Here is a 26619-nt window from a genome sequence, read left to right as displayed (position 1 = left end):
TATTTTTAAGGGGGCACTACTGCCTTTCTTAGAAAAAGAACAGAGCTGTTTCATGTTTCATTAAAACCAAGAATGGTTTTTACAGTTTGTAATGTAGTGAAAAAGATCCGAATTCTGTTTTGTTTAATGTTTAGCCACGTAGAACTGTTCATTCATGTGTTTTATAATATTATGTAGAGAGTAACTCAGAATTGTATTTTAGGAGATTTATTTTGAAATATGTACTTCTTTTCCCTTTCCAATCCTTGACAGGAAAAGATTGTAATGGGAGAGTTGTCGCCACTGATGGGGGCAGATACGATGTTCATCTGGGGGAGAGGATGCGGTATGCTGTGTATTGGGATGAGCTAGCATCAGAAGTGAGACGATGCACGTGGTTTTACAAAGGAGACAAAGACAATAAATATGTTCCCTACTCAGAGAGCTTCAGCCAAGTTTTAGAGGTATACCTTTGACTCTTTTTACTCATTTTTTTTTTCATTTTTTTCTCTTATTTAATCATCTTTTTTTCCTCTTATAACTTTGTGAAATTTCCAGAGAGTTTGGTTCTCTCTGCATCACATTATAAAATTTAACAAAGCACTCCATTTTGCAAGTTAGTTTCAGGATGAAGTAGTTTTATTTTCAGATTTTAAGATACTGTGGGAACTAAATTATGCTTTTTAATTTAAATTAAAAAAAATTTTTCCCCTAGCGTTGATCATTGTTAATAAACTATGACCGCAGGATTGATCTCTTTTGATTTTCATTTTTCTTGCTCTGAAAACTGAAATTTATTTTCTCTAAATTGGAGCAGAACATCTAATATTATTGATAAGAATATATAAAAATGTGAACAACGATTATCTAGTCTAGATGATGAAATTAGGGAGTGATTTTTTTTCTTTGTCCTGTGCTATTATCTCTTGTAATTTTAAAAGAATTTAAAAATAAATTTGATAAATTGGAGTAGGATGTTCTTATTGAAACTCATTTATGTAGTAGTATTCTTGTGAATAAGTTCAGTAGGAAAGCTATTGGAGAAATCTAATGCAATTTGTTTTCTTTTAAGGAAACCTACATGCTTGCTGTAACTCTGGATGAATGGAAAAAGAAACTGGAGTCTCCCAACAGAGAAATTATTATATTACACAATCCAAAGGTAAAACGAATTAAAGCATTTCTCTAATATTGGGATTAAAGGTTAATTGCACTACTAAGGAGAACTTAATTGGTTTCTTTTTCCTCCTATGGACTCCATATAGAATAACTTTTGGCAAATTTTACATTTGAATTTATAATTATGAAATTTAAAACTCATAGCTATTACCATTATTTACTCCACTCAGTTTATACAAAAGAATTTTCTTAGGGAAAATTATGCCACTATAGGTTAAGAAAATCACCAACATATTACGTGAGCATATATTCACTGTGTAGGATATTGTTGAAAGATCTGTTAGCCTAGTGTATTTTCAGGGTTTTTATTTCAAGCTCTAAGAGTTTCACATCAAAACTCCAGTTGAGGTTTGATTATATGTTTTGAAAGACATGTTCCTACCCTCTAAAATGTATTATTATATAGAGATGACTATACTGTAGAGTATGTTTATTGCTCTGATCTTTTCTATTTAAGCTCATGGTGCATTACCAGCCAGTTGCAGGGTCTGATGAATGGGGGTCAACACCTACTGAGCAGGGTCGACCAAGAACAGTGAAGAGAGGGGTTGAGAACATCTCTGTTGACATTCATTGTGGTAATCTTAATTATTTTTTATTGTTTTATGATATACTTATTTGTTTATTCCTTTAATTGTGTCTTTTTCTATGGATTTGAATCAAGGCTTAAAAATAATCTTTAATTGTATAGACTTATTCTGAGTTAACTTAATCTAATAGATGTAAAAGTCTCTTTTAAAGCTGGTTAGATGGGTAAAATTTGGCAGTACTACGTAGAAAGTCACTAAGTACAGATTAACTGATTTAGTCCTAATTCTAAGAAGTGTGATTCCACCTGGTTGACTAGAAATTTGTTGACTAACTCCTGTCCCTTAAAGATTTTCGTTTAAGGAAAACTATTTTTCAGTAGGACCTTGGTAATTACCCATTGCTATCTAGCTAGGGTCACTTATGGTTGGTTTTATAATTAAATTGATTATAAAATTCCTTTTGTCTTGCAGAGGAGATGACTTATGTCTGGGACAAAGTCTTAGATTTACTGTAATTCAAAAAGTCAAATTTAAAGTTTCAGATTTTAAAAACGTACCAGACATTATTGGGACAATTGATTAAAGTGGAATATTAGATAAAAGTATTCTGTTAATGTTAAATTACATGAATTAAATGTGCTGTGATTATGTAAGAATATTCTTAGGAAATATTCATTAAATATACATTAAAATGTTAAAAGGTTACAGATGTATACAACCTGACGACATATGCAAATTGCTCCCAGATGGTTCAGAAAAATGTGTGTATATACACACCCCCCCCCACACAGACACACAATAATAAAGCACATGTGATTGTTAAAAAGTTGAATCTATGTAAAAAGTGCATGGGTGTTTCTGTTCTTTCTAGTTTTCTGTAAGTTGGCAGTTATTTCAAAATAAAAAGTTTTAAAAGCCTGAAAAAATTTTTCAGACTTATGTCAATATACATTAGAAACAAAGTAAAATTAACATATTTTTACTAAGTACTTAAGTATAGGACTATTTCATGCCTTTTAAATTATTCATATTTTAACTTGCACATGTTTATAACCTATTCGTTATGTATGTTTGATTTTAGAATACATGACTAATAACATAGGATAATTTTTCTTTTTAATTTCATTTATAGGGGAACCTTTACAAATAGATCATTTGGTTTTTGTAGTCCATGGGATTGGACCAGCTTGTGATCTCCGGTTTCGAAGCATTGTACAGTGTGGTAGGTTTGCAAAGCATGCAAGATTAGATGACTGTAGAATATTAGTCAGTGCTCCTGTGAGCTGAGATAAAGCATTGTCTTTGGTCTGTTGTCTTAGCTGCATAATAAGATTTAGAGAGCTAAAGATAGGTGGCAAGGTTGTAAAGCTTTCCAGCTTAGACCTAAAGTATGAGTAAATTCCTGAGGCTAATAGATTATACTCTTAACTAATAATTCTTGAGTGAACAAGCCCTTGATAAAGATGGTAGAGTTTAAATGAATAACAAAGGCATCAATCATTTTTGTAATTCATACTGTGATAAACCTCTTGATATTCTAAATTGGAAGATTTAAGTCATAACTAGATTTTGAAAGGTAATGCCCTCTAAAACTTGATAGTATTCAAAGTCTAATTGTCCCAATTAGGGTGTCTGACTCTACTGGCTAATAGTTCTAGGCATAAGCTAGAATTGTATTCTGGAAGGTTAAGATCCATATGCTATGAATTTCAAACAACAGTGTATTTTTTTAAATCTAAAGTGTTGGATGGTGGTGGTTTATAAGAACCAGAAAGCTAGAATAGGAACCTGGTTACAAGATGAATTGACATATTGTCATAAGTTTTTTTTTTTTTTTTTTTTTTTGATTGAAACAGTTCCCATGACACACATTTTGAAGTTAACCTTTCTTTTGATGAAATGTTTTGTATGGTAAAAGTAAGTTCTATATTAAAGGAATATCTTTTCTTTTATGTACTCATAATTTTTCCTGAATACCACTTTACTATTTTTGACTCAAGTCAATATGTGTTCTAAGCAAATGTAGTTAGACACAGTATAATTACATGATTTGTTGCATCCTAATTCTACAGATTTGTTGCTTCACTGTTGATGCATAAATTTTCCTTTCTAGTTAATGATTTTCGCAGTGTTTCCTTGAACTTGCTACAGACACATTTTAAGAAAGCCCAAGAAAATCAGCAGATTGGGAGGGTAGAATTTCTTCCAGTCAACTGGCACAGTCCTTTGCATTCTACTGGTGTTGATGTGTGAGTAATACTTGATACCCTTGAGTTGTCAACTGTGATTTTAATTTGTTTTCTAATCATCGATATGTTTGGGAACATTTCTGCTATAGCTGGTTGTATATTTAAAATTTCTTACAGACATGCTATTAAATGCTGATCAGGTCTTTGGTTTAACTAGCTGTAGTTAAGAAAGGAGCTATGCTTTATCTTCTTCAGTATGTTTTACTGGCTCACTAGTATTTACTATTAACATTACAGCTTCGTTATTTCTTTAGCATTAAAGCCAAACATTGCTTTCTTCCTGTCATGTATAAGCATTCTCGTCTTCAGATGTCAAAAACCAACCACACCCCAAGATGTACAAAGTATTTTGTTGTTCCTTGTATGATCATATTTAAAAATATTTGTCCATATTTACGAAAAAGAGAGGACATCTCCCAGACATAAATGTCAATAATTGAGGTATAATTGGTACAATGATTTTTAAGTGATGGCTTTCTTAAGGTACATGCCCAGTAGTTTTGTTTGTAAATTTTATGGTGATGACAGAGAAGGTTTCCTTATATTGAGGATATCTTGTTATGGGCTTTCCAGAAAGAATTATGTTTGTAATATAGTTCTAGAATAGAATTAGGAGATGCTTCCTGGAAGATGAAGGAAATAGCAGTCTTTCCCTGCTGGTCTTGGAGATGGCGTTTCTGATTCTGTGTCTCTCAGTTCTTAATACCCTATGACTTGAGTATATCCTGTATGCCAGACACTCTGCTGCGGTACTGCTGTTAGTGGTATGGAGTCCACATTCTTTAACAGTTGAGCTGATGTTACGAAGTTACTAAGGGCATGTAGCCCTCTCTGAACTGCAGAAGCTGTGGAATATTTGAGGACTCTTTCTGGAAATTTTGAGGAAGCTTTAAGTGAAAGGTGATTTAGACGATGTCAGCATTGTCTTCGTTTGCCAGATGTGAGTTCTGTTTGCCTTTGGCATCTGGCATTTTCACCATTTTCTGTTTTTATAAATTCTGCACTGAGAGAGGGAGCTGATCCCTTTATCACGTGACTTGTCATCAAAAAACCTTAATGCTGAAAATTCTAGGAGAAGCCTCTTGTATCTTTTGTTTTTTTAAAAAAACCTTGTATTAAGAATTTTGTACACAAAAGTCCTGTATCTTCATGGACTGATTACCTAGCCCCAGTAACCCTCAGCACATGGTTGGTTCTGTCCCATCTGTATCTCCTTACCCCTATCTACTGCCCTCCATCTACCATATTATTTTTGAGTCAAATCTTAGACATCATATCATTTCATCTGTAAATGTTTCAGTTTGTATAGTATATCTTAAAGGACTTTAAAACTATATAACCGTAACATCAGCATCACACCTAAAATAGTTTTTTTTTTTTTTTTTAGGCAGAGTCTCTGTCACACAGGTGGAGTGCAGTGGCATCATCATAGCTCACTGCAGCCTTGATCTCCTGGGCTCAAGCAATTCTCCTGCCTCGGCCTCCCAAGTAGTGGGATTAGAGGCGCTTGCCACCATGCGCTGCTAAGTTTTTTGCAGAGAGACAGGTCTCGCTGTGTTGCCCAGGCTGGTCTTGAACTCCTGGCCTCAAGTAATCCCAAAGTGCTGATATTACAGGCGTGAGCCACCACACCCAGCAAAATTCTTAATACTATCAAATATACAGTCAGTGTTCAAATTTCCAATTGTATATGCTCATGATTTTATATGTATGTATAGTCATATATATACATACACATACACAAATGTATACACACATATTTTAAACTGGGATCCAAATAAAGTTTGTGCATTACAGTTAGTTGATATGGTTTTTTTTTTTTTTTTTCCTTGAGACAGACTCTCACTCTGTCTACCGGGCTAGAGTGCCGTGGCATCAGCCTAGCTCACAGCAACCTCACACTCCTGGGCTCAAGCAATCCTCCTGCCTCAGCCTCCCGAGTAACTGGGACTACAGGCATGCCCACCATACCTGGCTAATTTTTTCTATATATTTTTAGTTGTCCAGCTAATTGCTTTCTATTTTTTTAGTAGAGATGGGGTCTCGCTCTTGCTCAGGCTGGTCTTGAACTCCTGAGCTTAAACGATCCTCCCCGCCTTGGCTTCCCAGAGTGCTAGGATTACAGGCGTGAGCCACTGCGCCAGGCCAGTTGATATAGTTTTTAAATCTCTCTTAATCTCTTGATTACCTCTCTATCTACATCTATAATTTTCTTGCAATTTATATATTGAAGAAACTGCATTGTCTTGTAGCATTTCTTACACTCTGAATTTTGTTGATCATGTTCCTTTGGCTTCGCTAAACATGTTCCTTTGTCCTATGTTTTTCCTATAAATTGATAGTTGTCACTTGTATCGTTAAATGTTTAAATGTAAGGTTGAAGGCCAAGCTAGATAATAACTTAGAGGGGGCTATGAAATATATTTAGGTTTCCTGCTTAAAATACCTTTCCTTTTTTCAGAGATCTGCAGCGAATAACTCTGCCCAGCATTAACCGCCTCAGGCACTTCACCAACGACACAATTCTGGATGTCTTCTTCTACAATAGCCCCACCTACTGTCAGACTATTGTGGACACAGTTGTTTCTGAAATGAACCGAATATACACACTTTTTCTGCAGAGGAACCCTGATTTCAAAGGGGGTGTTTCCATTGCTGGTCATAGTTTAGGTAACAAATGAATTCTCTGTGACCAGAGAGGACTGTTAAATTTTAAGAATGTCCGTATTTTGAAAGCACAGTGTCTTTTATCAGTATCAAATTCAGAGGTCTAGAAGTGGTCTGTGATGAAGAATTTGGAAGGGGTTGGATGGGAGGTGGTAAACTGGAAAGAAAGACTCCCTGCTGTGTAGATTTGCTTACATGTGTAGTGCTAATGCTTAGAAATTGTCCCTTCTTTCTTCTATTTTACTTATAGGTTCGCTTATATTGTTTGATATCCTAACAAATCAGAAAGATTCTTTGGGGGATATTGACAGTGAAAAGGTAATTTAGATGCTCAGATAGGTTCTCTTATAGTATTCCTTAGTAAGTATTTTTAGATTTTAGACTTATTTTTTGTTTTTAGCTGAGTTTAGTCTTATGCCATGATGTTAAATTTACATTTATTTTTATTTTGACAGACTTATAATTATCTCTGTGGTTCTTGGATGATAGAAGTAAGATAGTAATATGCTTTTACAAATAATTGCCATATTCTGAAATAACCATAGGTGTCTTATTTTTCTTTATATGCACTGTTTATTAATAGAATTATAGTATCATTGAGCTAAACAGTTTGCATGTGGGGAAATGAAAAATGAATTGCATGCAAATTAATGTGATTTATAGAAGTTCTGTTTGAAAGCACGGGGGGAGTTGGTGTTTAAACATATATTTTAGTAAAACGAAGTCCTATGAACATATGTCGTCTATAGTATTGATGTAGTACTTAGCATATTTAATACAAGTACTATCTTGTATTTTTTTCTGTTTTTATGTAAATGTCCTATTTCTCCTGTTGGACCGTGAGTTCTTCCAGGGCAGAGTCTTGTCTTAGGCTATTTTATTTCTTATACACTGTTTCCCTAATTTCTTAAGCACTGAGCTTCCCCTAAAGGTCTATAAATGTTTGTTGATGATAATGAATAATATTTTGATAATTATTCACTCATTCATTTAAAAACATATTTTCAACTAAAGTAACAAAAATCTTGGAGCTCAATCACCTCTTAATTTATATTTCGTATAAATTACAATTTATTTAAAGTTAAGATACAGCACTGGAAATCTTATATAATACATTTCTTAATTGTAAAGTAGTAATAAAAGAAACTAAGTGAATTTTGAGAATATGAGCTTTAAAACTTAATTTTTAGGATTTGCTTAATATTGTTATGGATCAAGGAGATACACTGACACTAGAGGAAGATTTGAAGAAACTTCAACTCTCTGAATTCTTTAATATCTTTGAGAAGGAGAAAGTTGATAAGGAAGCCCTGGTAAGAATAATTTTTTAAAAGTTTATGCCAGACTTATTTGCACTGTGTTTATTGCTTCATGTTTACCAAGAGCCTGACCTTGGTAACATTATCATTAATAATGTTTTTTAAGCATCATTTAGCCTTATTTATTTGCTGTTTATCATATAAAGTGACCTTTCTTTTGTGGGAGTTCAGAGTTCAGATGAGCCACACTGATATTCATAGAGCAATAGAGCAAAGGGAAAACAGCACAGCTCAGAGAAAGCACAAGTGTGAGAACAAACCCCTGAATAACACTGACTGTTCCAACTCTTATTTTCTGTTATGCTTTCAAGAGTTTTGTTGCTATTTGCTTATTTGTTTTTCCCACTTTTGTTGGGCTTTTATCTGGTTCGTGACACATTCATTCTAAATATGCGTTCATACTAGATATTTAGTAAATGCTTTACTATGATCAGCGTACTATTCCTGGAAATAGAGTGGTAAATAAGACAGATACGGTCCCTGACCTCTAGTGTTTATAATTTAGTGGGGAAGATACAAATTAAATAATCACACACCATTAATTACAATTATGAAAAGAACTAAGTAGAAAAGGCACACTGTGGTATAAGAATGTATAATGGGATGAATTAACCCAGTCTGAGAGGGTGAAGGAAGACTTCCCTAACAAGATGAGTGTCACTTCAGCTGAGATCTTGTTAATCTGTTCCATACTTCTGTGTTTGCTGTATGTTCTCACTGCTGCGTCCACGAGCAGGAGTATAATCAGAGACATTGAAGTGAGCATGGAAATCAAGGAGGGTTTTTCTGTCAGGAAGTCATTAGATATCCAGCTTCTCTAGGTTTTTTGTTTTTTTTTTTAACAGTAACGATGTTATCTATATTACAGTAACTGTAGTATTGATACTTTCTATTCTTTTTTAGGCTGTTTTATGAATAAAATAGACTTTTCTTCTTGAAGTTATTAAGCTCCCACTAGGGAGCTGGAGCAATACAAAACAAAGAACCACCAAGTGCCTAGGTCTTACTCCTCTTAGGGGACAGGACGCTTAATTGATTTTGTCTACAAATAAGAAAGATTTTATTTTCTATGTTTAGGCTTTATGTACAGACAGAGATCTTCAGGAAATGGGAATTCCTTTAGGACCAAGAAGAAAGATATTAAACTATTTCAGGACCAGAAAAAATTCAATGGTAATGTGCCTAATATAGCTTTTGGACTAAGCAATTCTTTGACATCCATGGTGTATCCCTGAGCTTTGTGGGATGTTTACTTTGGGGAGCTGAGAAGTTTTGGTAATTGATCTTTGGTTCTCCTTTTAGAAATTAATTTTCTTTTATCTATATCCTTAAAAATATTATTAGCTTCAGAAGTCATATCTCCCCTGGACTCCTACCATTCCATTTTTTTTCTTTTTATAACAACTTTATTGAAATATAATGCGATCACATACCATAAAATTCACCCTTAATTTAAACATATACAATTTTTTTTTTTTTTTGAGACAGAGTCTTGCTCTGTTGCCTGGGCTGGAGTGCAGTGGCATCATCATGGCTCATAGCAACCTCAAAATCCTGGGCTCAAGTCATTCTCCTGCCTCACCGTCTCGAGTAGCTGGGATTACACTCATGTGCCACCTCGCCCAGCTACTTTTTTTTATTTTTAGTAGAGGTGGTGTCTCGCTCTTGCTGAGGCTGGTCTCAAACTCCTGACCTCAAGCAATCCTCCCACTTCAGCCTCCCAGAGTGCTAGGATTACAGGCATGAGCCACCATGCCCGGCCTAAAATATACAATTTAATAGTTTTTAGTATATTCACAGTTATGTAACAATTACTACTGTCTAATTCCAGAACATTTTTATCACCCCCAGAAGAAAACCCAGACCCATTTGCAGTCACTCCCCATTCCTCCCTGCCCCCAGCCTCTGTAGCCACTAATCTACTTTCTGTCTCTATGGATTTGCTTATTTTGTACATTTCATATAAATAGAATCGTACAATATATGGCCTTTTGTGACTAGCTTCTTTCCCTTAGCATAATGTTCTCAAAGTTTATCCATGTTGTAACAGTACTTCTGTATTCAGTTTTTCTGGTCACTGAATTCCTTTCCACATCTTAGTAGTTAATTCTTCCCCAACTTTTTAGCAGGTGGCTCAGTACATTTTTAAGCTTCAGTCCTTGGCCCAGTGTGTGTATTATATTCTGTATCCATAGGGACATCCTACTTGCCTTGATTACGATGGCACAGCACTTCATAGAGCTCCTTATCAATCCTCAACAGTTCTTCCCACAGTGCTCAGCAATTGTTCTCTTTCCTGATGGCTGCACTAAAGTTTCAACTGCTGCCCAAATTGGCTGTGTACAACTCTCCTCATTTTAGAGTGTGTAGGGATGTCAATTCATAATTTAAGGCAACTGTTGTTTTCATCAGCTTTATCTTGTTTTCTGAGGGATTCTTCCTAGAATTATTGGCTACTATTTCAAACTTTCCCAATCATCCTTTGAAACTAGTAGAAAACTATATAATCCTTAGACTACTTTTACTATATAATAGTTCCATATAACTTTTTAAAAAATAGAAACGGGGTCTTGCTCTGTTCCCCAGGCTGGACTCAAACTTCTGGGCTCAAGCGATCCTCCCACCTGAGCCTTCCAAGTAGCTGAGACTATCCAGGTGCACCACCACGCCCAGGTGCTCCACATAACTGGTTTTTTTTTGTTGTTGTTGTTTTTTATTCTTTAGGGTATTAATAGACCAACGCTGCAGTCAGTTTCAGGGGCAAACATCCCCGAAGAATCTAAGCTTGGCAGTGATACTGATGATACTAGAAATGAGGACTATTTGGATGTTGGCATTGGGCAGGTAACGATACTACTTCTCTTTGATCATTTTACTGCCTCTTACTGGTATTGTAGGAATAGATGTAACTTTTGTTATTAATGAGAGATGCATTTATTTTCTCCTTCCAGGTGTCTGTAAAATACCCCAGGCTCATTTATAAACCAGAAATATTCTTTGCCTTTGGATCTCCAATTGGAATGTTCCTTACTGTCCGAGGACTAAAAAGAATCGATCCCAACTACAAGTTTCCAACGTGCAAAGGTTTCTTCAATATTTATCACCCTGTAAGCATTGTATAGCTATTGTGTTTTATATGAATATTAGGGCTTATTGGTAAAGAGCATATGATTTTCTGTTGATTTGGTTTTTTTCTATACCATTCTCTAGTAAATGACACAACTTATCATAGTATTGATCTGGAAGTGATGGAGCCAATAAGTGTACATTTTTTTAATGGACTTATAATTATTCTTGCTTAAGATACACAGTTTCTCAGACTATCTTTCTTTAGCAGAGGTAAATGTCAGTATTATTTTTCCTATGTAGTTTGATCCTGTGGCCTATAGGATTGAACCAATGGTGGTCCCGGAAGTGGAATTTGAGCCAATGCTGATCCCACATCATAAAGGCAGGAAGCGGATGCATTTAGGTAAATCTAAGTATAGAACTTGATAATTCTAGAACTTTTGGCCAGTGCAGACTGAATGGACCCTAAACTCTTCATACATCATTTAATGTTCTTTTTGTGGTTCAGAACTGAGAGAAGGCTTGACCAGGATGAGTATGGACCTTAAGAACAACTTGCTAGGTTCACTGCGGATGGCTTGGAAGTCTTTCACCAGAGCTTCATACCCTGCCTTGCAGGCTTCAGAAACTGCAGAAGAAAGTGAAGCAGAACCTGAATCAAGTTCAGAGAAGCCTAGTGGTCAGTGATACTGTACACATTGATTCGCGACATTAGGCCAGATAAGAAGGACTCCCTAGTGTGGAGTTCTTATGCTCCAGCGCCTTCTTACTGTATAGGACCTTTTACTGTATAGGACCTATACTATGGGTCCTAATGGGCTTTTGGCTCTGCTAACCTTTCCTGTCATCTTAATAGCCACAAATCATGGAAAACATTATTTGTGAGGACAAATGACAAGAGAAGCTAAGCATTTGGTAACTAGGCTTTAAAACATTCCCCACTTGGGAACTGGGGGTAATGTTAAGAGCCTGGTCTGTGAAGTTCCTTGCGGTACAGGGGGAATTGCACTATGTATTTGTGGCTCAGTTTTATTCTCCTGGCTGGGGACTAGCTAGGATACTTTCCACTTAATTTCACAGTTAATATTGCATTCTTTTACTTTAGTTTTCAACTTCCCAACGAGCTCTATTCCTGCTGACAGTTTATAAACCCAAGGCAAATGACTTAGCTATTAAAGGTACAGGTAATGTAATATGTTGAGCAAAAGAAAAAGGGGGGTTGGACAAAATTAGTGTGACCTGAAGAGCAGCTTTAAGGAGATTGAGAGGAGGAAGATGGGACAAGTCTCTCTGAACAGAGAGTAGCTCATCCTACGGTAAACTTGGAGTGTGGGGGAAGTAACAGGACAACCTGGAGGGCTCAAAGCTTTCATTTTCTTCTTATGATCCTTCCATATCCAGATGTTAACACAGAAGAGACCTCTGTGTCAGTCAAAGAAGAAGTCTTGCCCATCAACGTGGGAATGCTGAATGGAGGCCAGCGCATTGACTATGTGCTACAGGAGAAGCCCATTGAAAGTTTCAATGAATACTTATTTGCTTTACAAAGCCATCTATGCTACTGGTAGGTGTTATTTGTCTTTGTTTCTCTTTTTTGTTTGTTTCACAGATATTTGATAGATGTAGAAAAAGGAGGATAGGCCATTGCACATTTGTGATTAGAATGAGTTCTCCTTTAGACAGTTACAAAATAGCACAATTGTGTCATTTAAAGAAATCTGATTTAAACATTGTTTTATTTTGCATTTGGGTAGAGCATGGGGCTAATGATGCCAACAACCATTAGTTCTCTTAGCTTGGTCATAAAAGTGTCTTGGCCATTTGGGTGCATATGAATGAACTGGAACATACATTACTATTGCTGTAAGTATTTTAAGGAACCCATTTGAAAGCATTTAAAGTAGAATCAGAACTAATTATTAAATATAATTACCTGATGGATTGTATAATGGATTAATGGCACTCATTGAAATTCATATAGTGTAACAGAATACAACTTCATCACTGAAGAAATTGAAGTAAAGAAAAATAAAGCTAGGAAAATAAGATGGGTCCGAGATCAGTGTTTAAAAAATGCAAGCTTTAAGGTCCTGAGGAATTTTTCTATTGGATTCTAATAAAGGAAATATTACCTGATATAATCAATATCATCTCTTTATAATAAATACAGTGGAGGCCATGACATAAAATCAAAGTGCAGTTCAGCAAAAGCAGTCTAAGAGGCTAAAATAATACTCTTCTAAGAATGTTCTTTCTTTTTCATTTCTTTCCTTGCTAACTAGTTTCCTCCCCACATGCAGCTAACATGTATTTCTTAAAGCTTCTTCCAGCAATTTATTTTATGCTGTATAATACATGTGTGTGAATATATTATTTCCCTCCTTTTAAAAATATAAATAGTATATGAATTTTTTTCTGTGCCTTATTTTTTCTTACTAGTATATCTTGGAGTTCTTTACGTATTGTATGTAGAGTTTCCTCATTCTTTTAGCTGCATGGTATGTCACTATGACTATATGATAATTTGTTTAACCAGTCCTCCACTGATGGGTCTTTAGGTTTCTGTATTTTTGCTCTTTACACATCTTGTTCATGTCATTTCATCTATTCATGAGTATTTTTGTAAGGTAAAATACCTAGAATTGGAATTGCTGGCATACAGGGTATATGCATTTATAGTATTTGATAAATATTGCCAAATAGAGGTTCCTTTTGACACTGCTACCAGGAATGTATGAGAGTATCTGTTTCCTTACAGCTTTTCAAGCAGTTTTATCAACTTTAAATCTCTACCAATTTGTTGGGTGAAAAATGTATAATATACTGCACATATTTAAAGTACACAAATATGAGTTCTGACATGTATATATCTGTGAAATCATCACCACAAATTAATGAAGATATTCATCATGCTCAGAAGTGTCCTTGTGCCCTTTGTAATTCTTCCCTCTTTTTCTCCTCTCCCCTCCTCGCAATCTCCAGGTAACCACTGATCTGTTCTGTCATTGTAGATTAGTCTGCAATGACTTTTACTTGAAATCATACAATATATACTCTTTTTTTGTCTGGTGGCTTTTACTCAGCATAATTATTTTGAGATCCATCCGTGTTGTGTATAATCTTAGCTTATCTCTTTTTATCACTGAGTAGTAGTCCATTATATGGATATATCACAATTTATCCATTCACCTGTTGGTGGACATTTGGGTTGTTTCCATTTTTTGGCTATTAACAAAGTTACTAGGAACTTTCATGTACAAGACTTTGTATGGACATATTCTTTAATTTCTCTTGGGTAAATACTGGATGTCATATGGAAGTGTATCTTTAAGTTTATTTTTTTTTTATTTTATCTATTTTTCTTTCCTTTTTTTTTTTTTTCTTTTTTTTGCCAAATTACTTCTTGCCTGAGAATGGAAGTGTATCTCTAAAAGAAACTTGCCCAACTGTTTTGCCGCCAGCAGTTTCCATTCCCTCAGCAGTGTTTGAGAATTCCAGGTGATCCCTACCCTCAACGACTCTTGATAACTAGTCTCTTAGCTATTCTGAATGGGGTATGATGGCCCTTCACTGTGGTTTTCATGTACATTTCCCTAATGACTAATGTTATGGAATATATTTTAATATGTTTATTTGCCATCCATATTTGGTGAAGTGTCTGTTCAGATCTTTTGCCCATTTTTAAAAATTTGATTGTCTTACTAAGGTTGCAAGAGTTCTTTCTATATTCCAGTTACAAGTCTTTTTCAGATAGTTTTTTTTTCCAGGAGGTACCCTATTTTTCATTTTTTCTATCAGTGTGTTTTCATTGAAGAGCAGCAGTTTTTGATTTTGATTAAGTCCGATTTATTGATATTTGTGCTTTTTGGACCTATTTTTAAAATCTCTGCCAAATCCACAATCATTAAGACTTCTCCTGTGTTCTACAAGTCATATTGTTTATGTTCCTACATTTAGGTCTATGATCCATTTTAATTGAGTGAAGTTTTGAATGTGGCATGAGAGAAGGATTGAGGTTCACTGTTTTGCGTATGGTTATCCAGTTGTTCTAGTACCATGTGTTGAAAAGTGTATCCAGAAGGAGTACCCATTGAATTGCCTTGGCACCATGTTGAAAATCATTTGACCTTATATATGTGTATCTGTTTCTGGACTCTCTATTCATTGATCTACTTGTCTGTCTTGATGCCAGTGAAACACTCCTAATCACGGTAGCTTTATAGATCTTTCAGTCAAGGTAGTACGAGTCTTCTAGCTTTGTTGTTCTTATTTGGTTATTTTGGCTCTTGTAGTTCGGTTGCATTTCCACTTATGTTTTACAATCAGCTTGTTAATTTCTACAAAGAAGTTTTCTGGGACTTTGTGATTGCTTTTTATCCATAGATCAATTTAGATTGCATTTTATCTATAGAGAATTGACATTTTAGTAATATTGAGTCTTCTGATCCATGAACATAGTATCTCTCAGTTTATTTATTTGTCTTTCTCTCAGCAGTATTTTGTAGTTTTCATCATACACTATAGTTTTAAATTGCATTCCTCCTATTACGAATAAGATTGACCATCTTGACATGTATTTAAGGGCCATTTTTATTTTCTCTTCTGGGAGGTATCTATACACTTTACTCTTTTGTATTGAAATTTTGGCCTTTTTTGTATTGATAGTGTGCAGTATGAGTTGCAGATACCTTTTCCTCAGTTTGTCTTTTGACATTGCTTATGTTGATTTTGCTAAGTAGAAAATTTTGATTTTTATGTAGTCAAATTTGTTGGCCTTTTCTTTTTAGTTTCTGGAATTTGTGTTATACTTAGATCTTCCTTACTTTCCAGAAAAATTCTTACCACAGTTTATTCTTTTATATGTATATAAAAATGTAAAAAAGATTTGGAGATGAGGTCTTGTTGTGTTTTCCAGGCTGGAGTGCAGTGGCTAGTCACAGATTCGATCATAATGCACTACAGCCTTGAACTCCGGGGCTTGAGCAATCCTCCCACCTCAGCCTCCCTAGTAGCTGGGACAACAGGCACATGCCACTGGTCCCAGTTATTCTAATACTTTATAGTTTCATTTTGACATGCAAATCTTTGATTCGCTTCTAATTTATCCTAACACAAGGTATGGCTAGATCCAGGTCACTTTTTTCCCAGATGTCTCAATACTATTGTCTCAACACTATTAATAGATTTTAGATTCTAACTTTATTAAATTCTTGTCCATAATTAGGAGTATTTCTGAACTTCGTATTCTTTTTTATTGATTAAAAAAAATTTTTTTGGCTGGGCGCAGTGGCTCACGCCTGTAATCCTAGCCCTCTGGGAGGCCGAGGAGGGTGGATCGCTCGAGGTCAGGAGTTCGAGACCAGCCTGAGCGAGACCCCATCTCTACTAAAAATAGAAATAAATTATCTGGACAACTAAAAGTATATATAGAAAAAATTAGCCGGGCATGGTGGCCCATGCCTATAGTCCCAGCTACTCGGGAGGCTGAGGCAGTAGGATCGCTTAAGCCCAGGAGTTTGAGGTTGCTGTGAGCTAGGCTGACGCCACGGCACTCACTCTAGCCCGGGCAACAGAGGGAGACTCTGCCTCAAAAAAAAAAAAAAAAAAAAAAAAAAAAATTTTTTTTAAGAGTCTTGTCTTGTTGCCCAGGCTGGAGTGCAGTGGCATGATCGTAGCTCACTGTAACCTTGAACTCCTGGGTTCAAGTGGTTCTCCTCCTCATTGTCCCAAGTAGCTAGGACTACAGGAACATGCCACCATGCCCAACTAATTTTTTTTTACTTTTTGTAGAGATGAGGTCTTGCTGTGTTGCCTAGGCTGGTCTCAAACTGCTGGCCTCAAGCAATCCTGCTTCACCCTCCCAAAATGCTGGGATTATAGGCATGAGCTACCACTCCAGCCCTGATCTGTTTATTTGTGTACCATTTTAATATCTGGTAGAGCTAATTCCCTCTCCTCAATATAAGAGTTTAAGCTGGGGTCTGTGTATGGAATTTGTGGGAGATAGGGGAAGTCTATGAATCCAGTGAAATTATATTTATAATTTTGGTTGTGTATATTTGATCTTTTCTGGGGAGAAATCCATAGATTTCATTAGATTCTAAAAGGGATGCATGGACTCAGAAAATACTGAACCACAGATCTAGAGGAGTGTTTGAGCCTTATATTCTTAAGGCAGTCCTTCATGAATGTTATCTTTTTAATCCAACTTTGTTATGAACTGTGGATATAAGCAATTGCTTGTACATGCACAGAATAATATCTGGAAGATGCATGATAAATTGATAACATTGGTTGTCAGAGGTGGGAGTTGGTGATGGTTGAGGTGGGAGGGAGACTTCATTATTTTACCATTTTATATCTTTTGAATTTTGAACCACATGATTGTATTGCCTTTTCAAAAAAGTTCATAGAATTTTAAAAATTAAGGTGACCAACTGGATGGCCCTTCAGTATTGTCTCAAGAATGAGCTCTGTTGAAAGGGAACAGTTCTTGGTCATTTATTAGTAGATTTTTATATTACCAGACCTACTGCTAGAGTTCTTTTGCCTGGTCACCTTCCAAACCACTGCCAGTTACGTTACCACCAGTTCTTGTTTTTTTGTAATAGTAAAAAATGAACTTGCAAGGTGGTTGTATGGATTACATGAGATAATATATATATATATATATATATAAAGCATCTAGCACAAATATTAGTGCTTTCTTTTCTCAACATAATTTTTTCTCTTTACAGGGAGTCTGAAGATACAGTACTGCTGGTCCTCAAAGAGATCTACCAAACCCAGGGTGTCTTCCTCGATCAGCCTTTACAGTAAAAATGACACATCTATGGCTGCTTAATGTAAGTTTTTAAATGTCATATATGCAGCATAGTTCTTATTAACATGTTATAAGGAACTGTGGAGCCTCAAACTCTTTATAAATATACCTTTCTGTTGCTTATCACAAGATGTAGGCTGTTAATTCATTTTTAGGCGGACTCTGGTTGAAATTCATGGGGAAAAGAGCTCAATAGCCCACTTAGAGGAAGCTTAGTGTAGGCTCTTTTGCTAGGGATTTTGTCCAGTGACACCTCTCATGTTTAGGATCTAAACTCAGAATCTTATCTCAGAGTTATCATGGCAACAGTTGTAATTTTAATTATAAACAACCCATCTGGAGATTTAAATTACTCAGCCTTTTAGATGTGAATCTAGAAAGTCTGTGTATTCGACTCTGGCATTCTCCACGGCTGCCTCCTGTTCTGACCGCACGATGACCTCTTCTCCCACTCTCTCCCCCAGATGGACATTGAGGGATCCTCCCCCAGAAAAGCCACCTGTTTGTTGCTGCAATTTTCCTCTCCTCAGCTGCGTCATTTCCTGCATGTTGCCTGCCACTTACTCACCAGTGGGGTCTTTGGAAGATAATCTTCCTTTTTGGAAGTGAATGGAAAAGCAAAGGGAAGACCCTATTACTTTTTACCACTGGCTTTCACGTAAACACTGCTATCCTTTCTTTGTAGCCGGAGGTGGTTTGCAACTTTGATTCTCTGATGTTGGTTGATAGGTGCCACACTGGATTGCTTGGTACTTGAGATGGTGTAAAGTCTATTTCGGATTTGATTTGTTTGGGGCTGGGATATAATTTTTTCTCGGAAATTACTGCGTATCTTTAGAAAATGTTCTAGTTTGGAAGCAGATTCTTGGGATGTAGAGGGCATTTTGTGGTACACTCGTCTTTCATTTGTGTTCTCTGCACCTGAAGGCTAAGTTTGAGTAGTTACGGAAAAGGCAATTTTTCAAAAAATTGGGCATTTTTTTTCCTTGAACCAGCATTTCTTTCCTATGTGTACTGTATGAAGAAAGGTTAGAATGTAGCTTAAAGAGTATTGTTTACTCTCTTACAACTAACTGACAGACTTAATTGCTAGGAATCACTGATACTATTCATTGTTTTTATAACTTTTTGAGTTGCTGTAAAAGTCTAAAGTGGACAGTTTAGTTCATGTTAGGTGCATCTTCATAAAGCAAAGATGATATATATCCTAGACCTGTCCTTTTATATTATACTCCAAATTGAAGGACTCTGGATAAGGCCTGACTTAGTTATTTGATAATAACTTTATCCCCAACATAAGAATAGAAGCTGTAAAAGCTGACAAACCTGAAATTACCTACAGCCTTAACAGCCTGTTTGGGTTATAAATAAAATCTCTTAGTGGTACCTTTATGGTGAAACAGAATTTAAGTCACTTGCCACTTCCACTTGGGTGAAGGTGGTACCGTATAATTCTCTCTAAAAACATTTTGTAAACATCATTGCCGCCTTAGATATCCAGAATCCAGAATGCCTAAAAGGCTCTTGGCACAGGCACTGTTGGTTGAGAAGGTAGGTTTGTCTAGGGGGAAGTGTTTAATTCTGAAAACAAAAAACAAAAAAACCCTAGGTCCAAGGCACAGTTCTTGCAGAGTCATTCCCAGAGAAGTCTGAAACATGCAAACTGAGATTTACTTCAAAGAATGCATGTGACTGCAGACCAATTTTTTTTTCAAGGCATCATCTCACCACTTTGCTGTAGGTATTTTCTACCTTGTCGGTCAGAGTTTGTCATTGCAGTTCTCTTTGTGAAAATCCTTCGCACTCCCGCTCCGATTCCACAAACTCCTTTATAGGGTGGCACCAGCAGGCAAGCTGTGTTTTGCTTTTTTATAAATTTTTGTAAATGTATCATGGGATCCAAAGTATTGGCATTTAATAGTCATTGAAGCTGTCCCTTAGACAGCAGTGTCTTTGGAGAAAGAAGGGTAATTACTATTGCCCTTGTAGAGGTGAGGTTGGGGTGTAGGTCAAGCCTGGCCTTTCCTGGTTATCTGCTTGTGGACTAAAGCTGAATAAGTAAGGCACTAACACATTTCATACATATGGAGTAGTACTTTGTTTTCTTTATTATATAAACTGAGTAAGGGTTATTGAAAATTAAGAAGCATTTGCTATATATTAAAGGGGAAGCTTTTGTGAAGTTGCTGTCTTCAAATTTACGTTTACTCTTCGTATTAGCACAATAGGTAGTATTTAAGAGTGAACCAAAGGACACGTAAAAGTGAGTGCCTGTAACCAAAGACAGCGTAACCCTGGATAGGTAGATAAACCTCTCTCTATACTAAGCAATGTTTCTTTCCTGCTGGTGAGAGGTGGATAACTGTAAAAGAGCTTTTATATCTCATCCCTCCACCTGTGCTTTTATTATGGCTGTACATTACACAGGGTAATAAGCGTGACTGAAATTCTCTAGTCATAGATTATTTGTATTGCTTCATTTGTGTCACATGCAATATCTAGATCAAGCCTGTTTTTAAACTCTGGTACATATTCCTAGCTGCAGAATTAGTATTATTTATCTCAGCAGAAGAGATGGTTTGCATGGAAAGATTAGTAGCACCAATTCTAATATTTTGCACTTTTGAAATGTTTGTTTTTTATGTGATTATATTTAAGCTTTAGAAAATACTGAAATAAAACTGCATTGATCAGTTGCCTACTTTTACCTGACCTCATCTATCATAAAGTAAAAAAAAAAAAATCAATATAGTAACCATTTTTCCCTTCCCCTACGTATTACTCAAATAAGTTTAAAAAACAAAAGATCCACCCTGAGCAAGACCCCTGTCTCTACTAAAAATAGAAAAATTAGCTGGGCATAGTGGCATGCGCCTGTAGTCCCAGCTACTCGGGAGGCTGAGGCAGGAGGATCGCTTGAGCCCAGGAGTTTGAGGTTGCCATGAGCTACGATGATACCACCGTACTCTAGCCTGGGCAACGGAGACTCTGTCTCAAAATATAAATAAATAAATAAAATAAAAGAAGTTTTGGGCAAAGAACGAATATTTGAGTTCTTTTCCCTTAACTGGTGTTTTCATTGTCACAGGCAGATGTAGTTCAGAATTTAAAGCCTGGCAATTATAAGGTAAATACTAAGATTATCCTTCGGTATTTATAAATATTAGCCACTACTATAGATAACCAGCACTTATGTCAGATGGGGATTCCAATGTTTATGTTTCAGCCTCTGAATGGTACTTTAAATACAAAAAAAAAAAGCACACATTCACCATTTTATTTGAATATCAGGTTTACTGAAGGAAAAAGATGCACTGAAAATGTCTTAGGAAGATATACATAAGACAAGGTCATATTTAAAGTATAATCGCCCCAGAGAGAAAGGTAGCTAGCTGTAGGTCCTATAGTATCAGTTCTGATGACAGCCTATAATTGTTCCTTATATCCTTTTGTGAAGAAGGGACAGAAAAAGATTCATCTGTCCTTCCGATAGTGATATCTGTAATTTTTCTTTCCTGCCTGTCAGTTGGCACAGCTGATACATCGGGTAGATCTTCAGTCAGGAATGGAAGGAAAGAAGCTCAGAGCACAATTAAGGACGCATGAGGTAGAAACAATAATTTGTTGGGGATGACCATTTTCTTTACTGTTTGTGTCCACAGTGTCCAGAACGGACAACATACCAGATGGCTGGACTCAGATAAGATATGTGTAACAGTGACAAGTTACCTCAAATTGGACATTTTCCTATTTAAGGCTTGATGGAATTGTCACCAGACAAAGTAAACCAGATGAAAAGTAACTAAGTTGGTCGTGCCCTATAAGATTTTAAGATTTTGAGCTATGGGAAATGGAAATTAAGTTTTGATAACTAACTCTAGCTTGTAGGATAAAATGGGGTTATGTAAAGGCTTCTTTGTGACAAGAGTGGCATTTAAATTAAGTGTAAAAATGCTGTTGATCTTGGGATAGGGCTCTGATGGACCAGACTCCTAAGCTCTTAGCGGACGACTGGCAGTCCCTTTACCAGAACGTGTGGCACACAGCAGAGGAAAGGACTTGACTCCTCAGGGCAGATCCTCGGGAGCAGGGCGAACCCTGTGTGCTCGCCTGGAGACAGAACACAGTGTGGTTGTGGCTTCACTCGTACCTTGGAAGGGGTAAAAAGGCCAGAATTTCTTGTCTTGTGCACGTTCCAGTTGAGAGGGCTGATTCACCTGTTCTCCACTGAGGTCGAGTCAATTGTTAAATATCAAAACACCAAGAATCACCAGGCTGCTTCTGTGTGGTGGGAAGTGCAAATTTGTCCTGAAGTGGTCTGTGGCATTCTGCGTCAGTCAGAGGAGGGTAATACTGCCTGTAGCAGACATAGGCAAACGTCATTCCAATCAGGGATCCAACCAGGACATCTACAGAGAGAGGAAATGGGGTCTCTCTTAATCATATTGGGCTCCTAAATCACATTAGAGCCCACATAGTGTAAAACACGTGGCCCTCCAGGTTACTTGTTGCAGCTAAAAAAACCTAAATTCCAGATTTATGGTTACTTTAGGCTTTCTCAATTTGATCAGACAGTTACAGGATGATCATTGTCAGACTGCTGTAAACACTAAATCAAAACGCATCGTTAAGTAAGTATAATAAGCCTTGTTCAGAGTTCACCAAATTAGAATATTTTTTAATTCAGAAGAATAATAAAAGTTCACTTGATGCTGTTCATCCATCTGTTTTCACCATTTCAAGAGTCCAAGAAGAAGGAATAAACTTCTCTCTTCACAAAAAATTAGTTTATTCTTTAAAATAGGGCTCCTGAGGACTTCCAGGCAACACTGCCAACTTTTTTTGGACTCATGGCTTTTCGTTGAAAATACTGTTAAATTTCTTTGGTTTAATTATAATAATAATGTTTTCTTGAATTTGACTTCTGGGTTTGAACTAAAAGTCTTATGACAATGAACTTGATTTTTATTTTGAGAGTAAATTGAGCTTTGAGGTTTTAATTTCTTACAGATGCAGTTTAATTTGAATTTTTATGATGCCTCAAATGATGGAAAAATTAGGACATTCCTCTTGGTAATCTCTTTAAAAGGTTAATTTTTGTCTTCCATATAGCTTTAAATGCATACTCTTAGTATAGAACCTAGACCATCCATACTCATTCATTTGTTCATTCATTCAACAGATATTTAGTAAGCATTTCCTCTGTGCTGGGTGCTAGGGATAAAATAATGAGTGAAATATGGAAGCTTCTATGGTGTGATCCCTTTGCTTACCTTGCCAGTGATGCCTGTAGTCACAGGTGCGGGACAGTGCAATCACAGCTGCAAGAAGTAGAGGTGACAGAAAGGCACAGAACCTCCAAGACTTCCCACGGCCTTGTGGTGTAAAGCAATGTAACTTCCCTGCCACATAGAAGGAAGCAAAGGCCAGACCAGCAAATGCAACTGGAATAGAAAAAATGTATAAGTAGTATATATCTTTTAAAGGAAAGCTACTTCACTCATCTCTAAATAGGTGGCCAGGGAGCTTGAGCATATTTTATCCCTTTTTGGTATACTTCTGGCATAAATCATTGTGAAGGAAAAGGAAACAAAAGGAAAAATGGACTTTATGTCCCAAAGTTGATAACATTTTATCTGAGAGTAGTTTTTGCAATACTAGTTATAGGACTTATTGGTGCTTTAGTTTCCTCATCTATAAATGGGAACCATAAAAATAATAGTATCCACCTCACTGAGCTGTTATAAGATATAAATGAGGTAAGAAAATGCTTTAAAGCACCTGATAAAAAGTAACTCTTCAATAAAGTTAGTATTTTTATTACTAGTACAAGATTGCAGGATCTAGGCAAATAATGCTAATCTCATGAAGGTAAACTACTTCTCCACCCTCTAATATTTACTCAATAGTCAAGGGCTCCGGCTTATGAAATTGTAGGGTTATTAAAGAAGGGGGTTTTCCAATTTCAAGAAACAAGAATAGTCAGATGTTCCCATCCCTGCAAGCTTCCTAGGTTAAAATCAATGATGCAAAAACAGTAAGCGTAGAAGTGGAATATATATGACATTCATACAGGAAGAATGTCCACTAGGGAAGCTTTTTCTGCCTTCATTCACCACATCCTTATCCCCCGTGCACGTCAAGTCAGAATGAGCTAGCCCGTCAGGGAAGCAGCGGTAGAAGAAATCTGGGCGTGGCCTGGAAGAAATAAGCATGGTTTGAACACAGATCATTTACAACTCCAGAAGTTATTTCTCAGTTGTAGCAAAGACACCAGTAATCCCGTTAACTGTTGGTCAAGTAGTGTCCCAGACAAAAAATGTGACTGGATTAGGACAGTCCCCACACTAAGAGAAGAGCCTTACTTCTAAGATCAACATTTAAATCGGGGAAAAAAATTACCTTTTAGGGCAAACAGTCAATTCCACTGCAACTTCAGGAGGTGTTCTAGAGCAGCAGTCCCCAAACTTTTGGGCACCAGGGACTGGTCTCATGGAAGTCAGTTTTTCTACAGCCGGGCGTGGGGTTGGGGGGGCTTTGCGGGGGGGATGCGGAGCCCAGGGAGTGATGTGAGGCCTGTTTCCTAACACCCCCAGGATAGAGGACTGCAGTTGTACAGGACACTGACTCTGCTGTGGTTACTGATGGGAAATGCAGTTCAGGGTGGAAAAGAGCCCAAGCGTCACCTGTAGGACTGAGGTACAGGGAAGGGAGTAAGTGCTGAATGAGAAAAGGAAGCCTAGAGTGAGAGCAAAGGAGAAAAGGATGAGAAAGATTTGTGACATTCCCACTGCCCATCTCTCCTGACGGGGGTAGGGGCTGAGGCAAGCACGGGGCTGGCTCCTGCCACTTACCTCCCTACTATCAGTTTTATTGTGTTGGTAAAGACACCGTTCAGAGCCAGGGCAAGGCTGGCAGCTGCAAAGCAAAGAAACCACTGTTAGTAGAATCTGCTGAGGCGGATGGCATGGACAGCATGGTCATGCCTTGTTAAGACAGCAGCTATTCTGTTTCTGAGATAGGCGGAATCCAGTCAGTTCTGAGCACAGAGCAATGATGGCTCTCAGCGATTTCTCTGTGGTGCAGGGAGGACTTCAGTGCCAGGCCAAAGACGTTTCTGAGGCACAAATGACCCAGTGCATTTAAGAGTAGCTTTAACCAAGTTCCCACAGAGCTGTTTCTTTCTCACAGGGCAACGAGTGGGGTCCAGAGGGTACACTTACTTTAGGAATGCAGAACTCAGTGGCCTCCGCACAGGCTCCAGTGCCCGAACCAACTACTTCCTACTTCCGACACCACCAGCCAGAAGGGGTCAGGTCTTACCCAGGCAGGCCTGCCTGCTGTCCGTGGGGTCCGCCTTCTTGAGAAATCTGGCCAGGAAGATCAGAGACAGTGGGGTGACAAATGCGATGACCTGAACCAGAACATGTCAGAGGTTAAAAAAAAGGAAAGGAAAAACCCTGCTAGTGTCACAGTGGCTCCTGCCGGGGAGGACGGAAGGACTCTCACGGCAGGGCCAGCCGCCCTGGGAACGGCGCCAGCGCACACCGCCCCGCACGACACGGCTCAGAGCCGCCCCCGAGCCAGACCGGGACCTCTCGCTCTCTAACTCTAGATCTCAGACATTTAAACATCAGGACGCAAAACGCTCAGCACGACAACAAAGGTAGCAGGAAGCTCCCTGCGGAGATCCTGTCGTGCTGGAATGGCCGAGCCGGAAGCCCGAGCAGGCGCAGGGCAGGCGGGCGGTTCTCACGCACAAACATCGGCCTGCTGGGGAGATACTCCGCCTCCACGTGCGGATTCCGGTACAGCCACATCTCCTCCGGCTGGATGAGCCTCTGGAAGGGAGGCAGCAGCTCTGTGACCCTAGGGCGGAAACAGCAGGCGCGGGCCGTCGGCCGCCGTCCCCTCGCCCCGGCCCGCCCGCCCGCCGGAGCCCGCGGGCGCTCACAGGAAGGCGGCGAAGAGCGCGGCGCGCAGGCCCACCTCGGCCACCAGGGCCGCCGCCCGCCCCATCGCCGCCGACGTGGCCGGCCGGGCGCTGGCGCCGCCGCGGGACCTGCTCGGCGGCCGGTGGCTTCCGGGAGCGGCGACGCTGGGCGTGGCTCCGAGGGCGTTGCGAGGAAAAGGCGGGCAGAGCCCGCGCAGCAGGGTGCTGTCCCCCGTCCTCGTGTCCGGTCGGGCGGCAGGTCGCCTTGGGGCCTGACAAACCGCCCGGATGGAAGCGACGCATGCAGTCCCTCCGCAGTCCCTCGGTGCCCCTCGCCAAGCAGCCGGGGACGCCACGCCAGAGCCAGCAGCAACACTCGCCGCGGCCCTCTCCTCGAAGCATGAAACGCTAGGAAACAAAACACTCGCTTTCTGAGCAGCGCAGCAGCGTTCTGAAGGCTGAGGGTGGATGGATTCTGTGATCTAGTCTTGCCGCCCCATGAGTTGTGGCAGAGAATTACAGACAAAGAAAAAGCCCACATGTTTACTTTGGGACATACAGGACAATTTATTGAAGTCAATCTCAAGCAAAATCTGAAATCAGTGGAATGTCATTAAAAACCTTTCCAAATTAATCCTCACGGAAGCAAAAAACACATTTGAATTCCAAAGTATTTGTAAAATAAAAAAGGTAACATATCTCAGTAAATATACAAAAATTATGTTCCTACCAGCACGCACATCAGTAAGAAGCTTAAATATTACAGGCAATCCTAAATACACTATGACTAGCCAACAGTAAACTATCTATATACAGGTTAACCAAGCTTTACGCGTTTCACACTATGCAATAAAACATAAGCCGATCAACA

General features: G+C 38.1%; 2 protein-coding genes across 14 annotated transcripts in view; one reads left to right on the top strand and one right to left on the bottom strand.

Moving 5' to 3' along the window:
- Nucleotides 1-26619, top strand: part of DDHD2 (DDHD domain containing 2) — a 44280-nt gene that overhangs the window by 2138 nt on the left and 15523 nt on the right. For 4 of the 9 annotated variants that reach the window (XM_045535865.1, XM_045535864.1, XM_045535866.1 and 1 more), the window contains exons 3-18: nt 253-443; nt 1052-1141; nt 1616-1736; nt 2821-2910; nt 3802-3937; nt 6399-6607; nt 6855-6922; nt 7795-7917; nt 9001-9096; nt 10648-10767; nt 10875-11030; nt 11293-11395; nt 11501-11671; nt 12394-12556; nt 17730-17837; nt 18280-20511. In XM_045535865.1, coding sequence (XP_045391821.1) covers nt 253-443; nt 1052-1141; nt 1616-1736; nt 2821-2910; nt 3802-3937; nt 6399-6607; nt 6855-6922; nt 7795-7917; nt 9001-9096; nt 10648-10767; nt 10875-11030; nt 11293-11395; nt 11501-11671; nt 12394-12556; nt 17730-17811 — 1919 coding nt within the window. In that variant the 3' untranslated portion in view covers nt 17812-17837; nt 18280-20511. Of the gene's footprint in view, nt 1-252; nt 444-1051; nt 1142-1615; nt 1737-2820; nt 2911-3801; nt 3938-5324; nt 5795-6398; nt 6608-6854; nt 7342-7794; nt 7918-9000; nt 9097-10647; nt 10768-10874; nt 11031-11292; nt 11396-11500; nt 11672-12393; nt 12557-17729; nt 17838-18279; nt 20512-25006; nt 25743-26619 lie in introns of those variants that run through there. The other 5 variants (XM_045535868.1, XM_045535869.1, XM_045535872.1 and 2 more) reach the window with 5 other exon arrangements.
- PLPP5 (phospholipid phosphatase 5) lies at nt 21090-25885 on the bottom strand. Of its 5 annotated transcripts, XM_045535884.1 has the most exons (8): nt 25770-25877; nt 25576-25684; nt 25139-25229; nt 24670-24733; nt 23889-24013; nt 23089-23259; nt 22033-22224; nt 21090-21925 (listed from the first exon to the last, which is right to left on the bottom strand). In XM_045535884.1, exons 1-7 carry the CDS (start codon nt 25832-25834, stop codon nt 22061-22063), a joined length of 789 nt encoding a protein of 262 aa, XP_045391840.1. In that variant the 5' UTR covers nt 25835-25877; the 3' UTR covers nt 21090-21925; nt 22033-22060. The 5 variants fall into 5 exon arrangements, with proteins under 5 accessions (XP_045391840.1, XP_045391841.1, XP_045391842.1 ...); XM_045535885.1 differs by having other exon boundaries at nt 21090-22224; nt 25805-25885; XM_045535887.1 differs by lacking the exon at nt 21090-21925 and having other exon boundaries at nt 22071-22172; nt 25770-25878.

This window comes from Lemur catta, chromosome 22 (assembly GCF_020740605.2).
Source record: "Lemur catta isolate mLemCat1 chromosome 22, mLemCat1.pri, whole genome shotgun sequence".
Lineage (NCBI taxonomy): Eukaryota > Metazoa > Chordata > Mammalia > Primates > Lemuridae > Lemur > Lemur catta.
The sequence above is the reverse complement of the archived record's forward strand: the minus strand, read 5'-3'. Positions and strand labels throughout refer to the sequence as shown.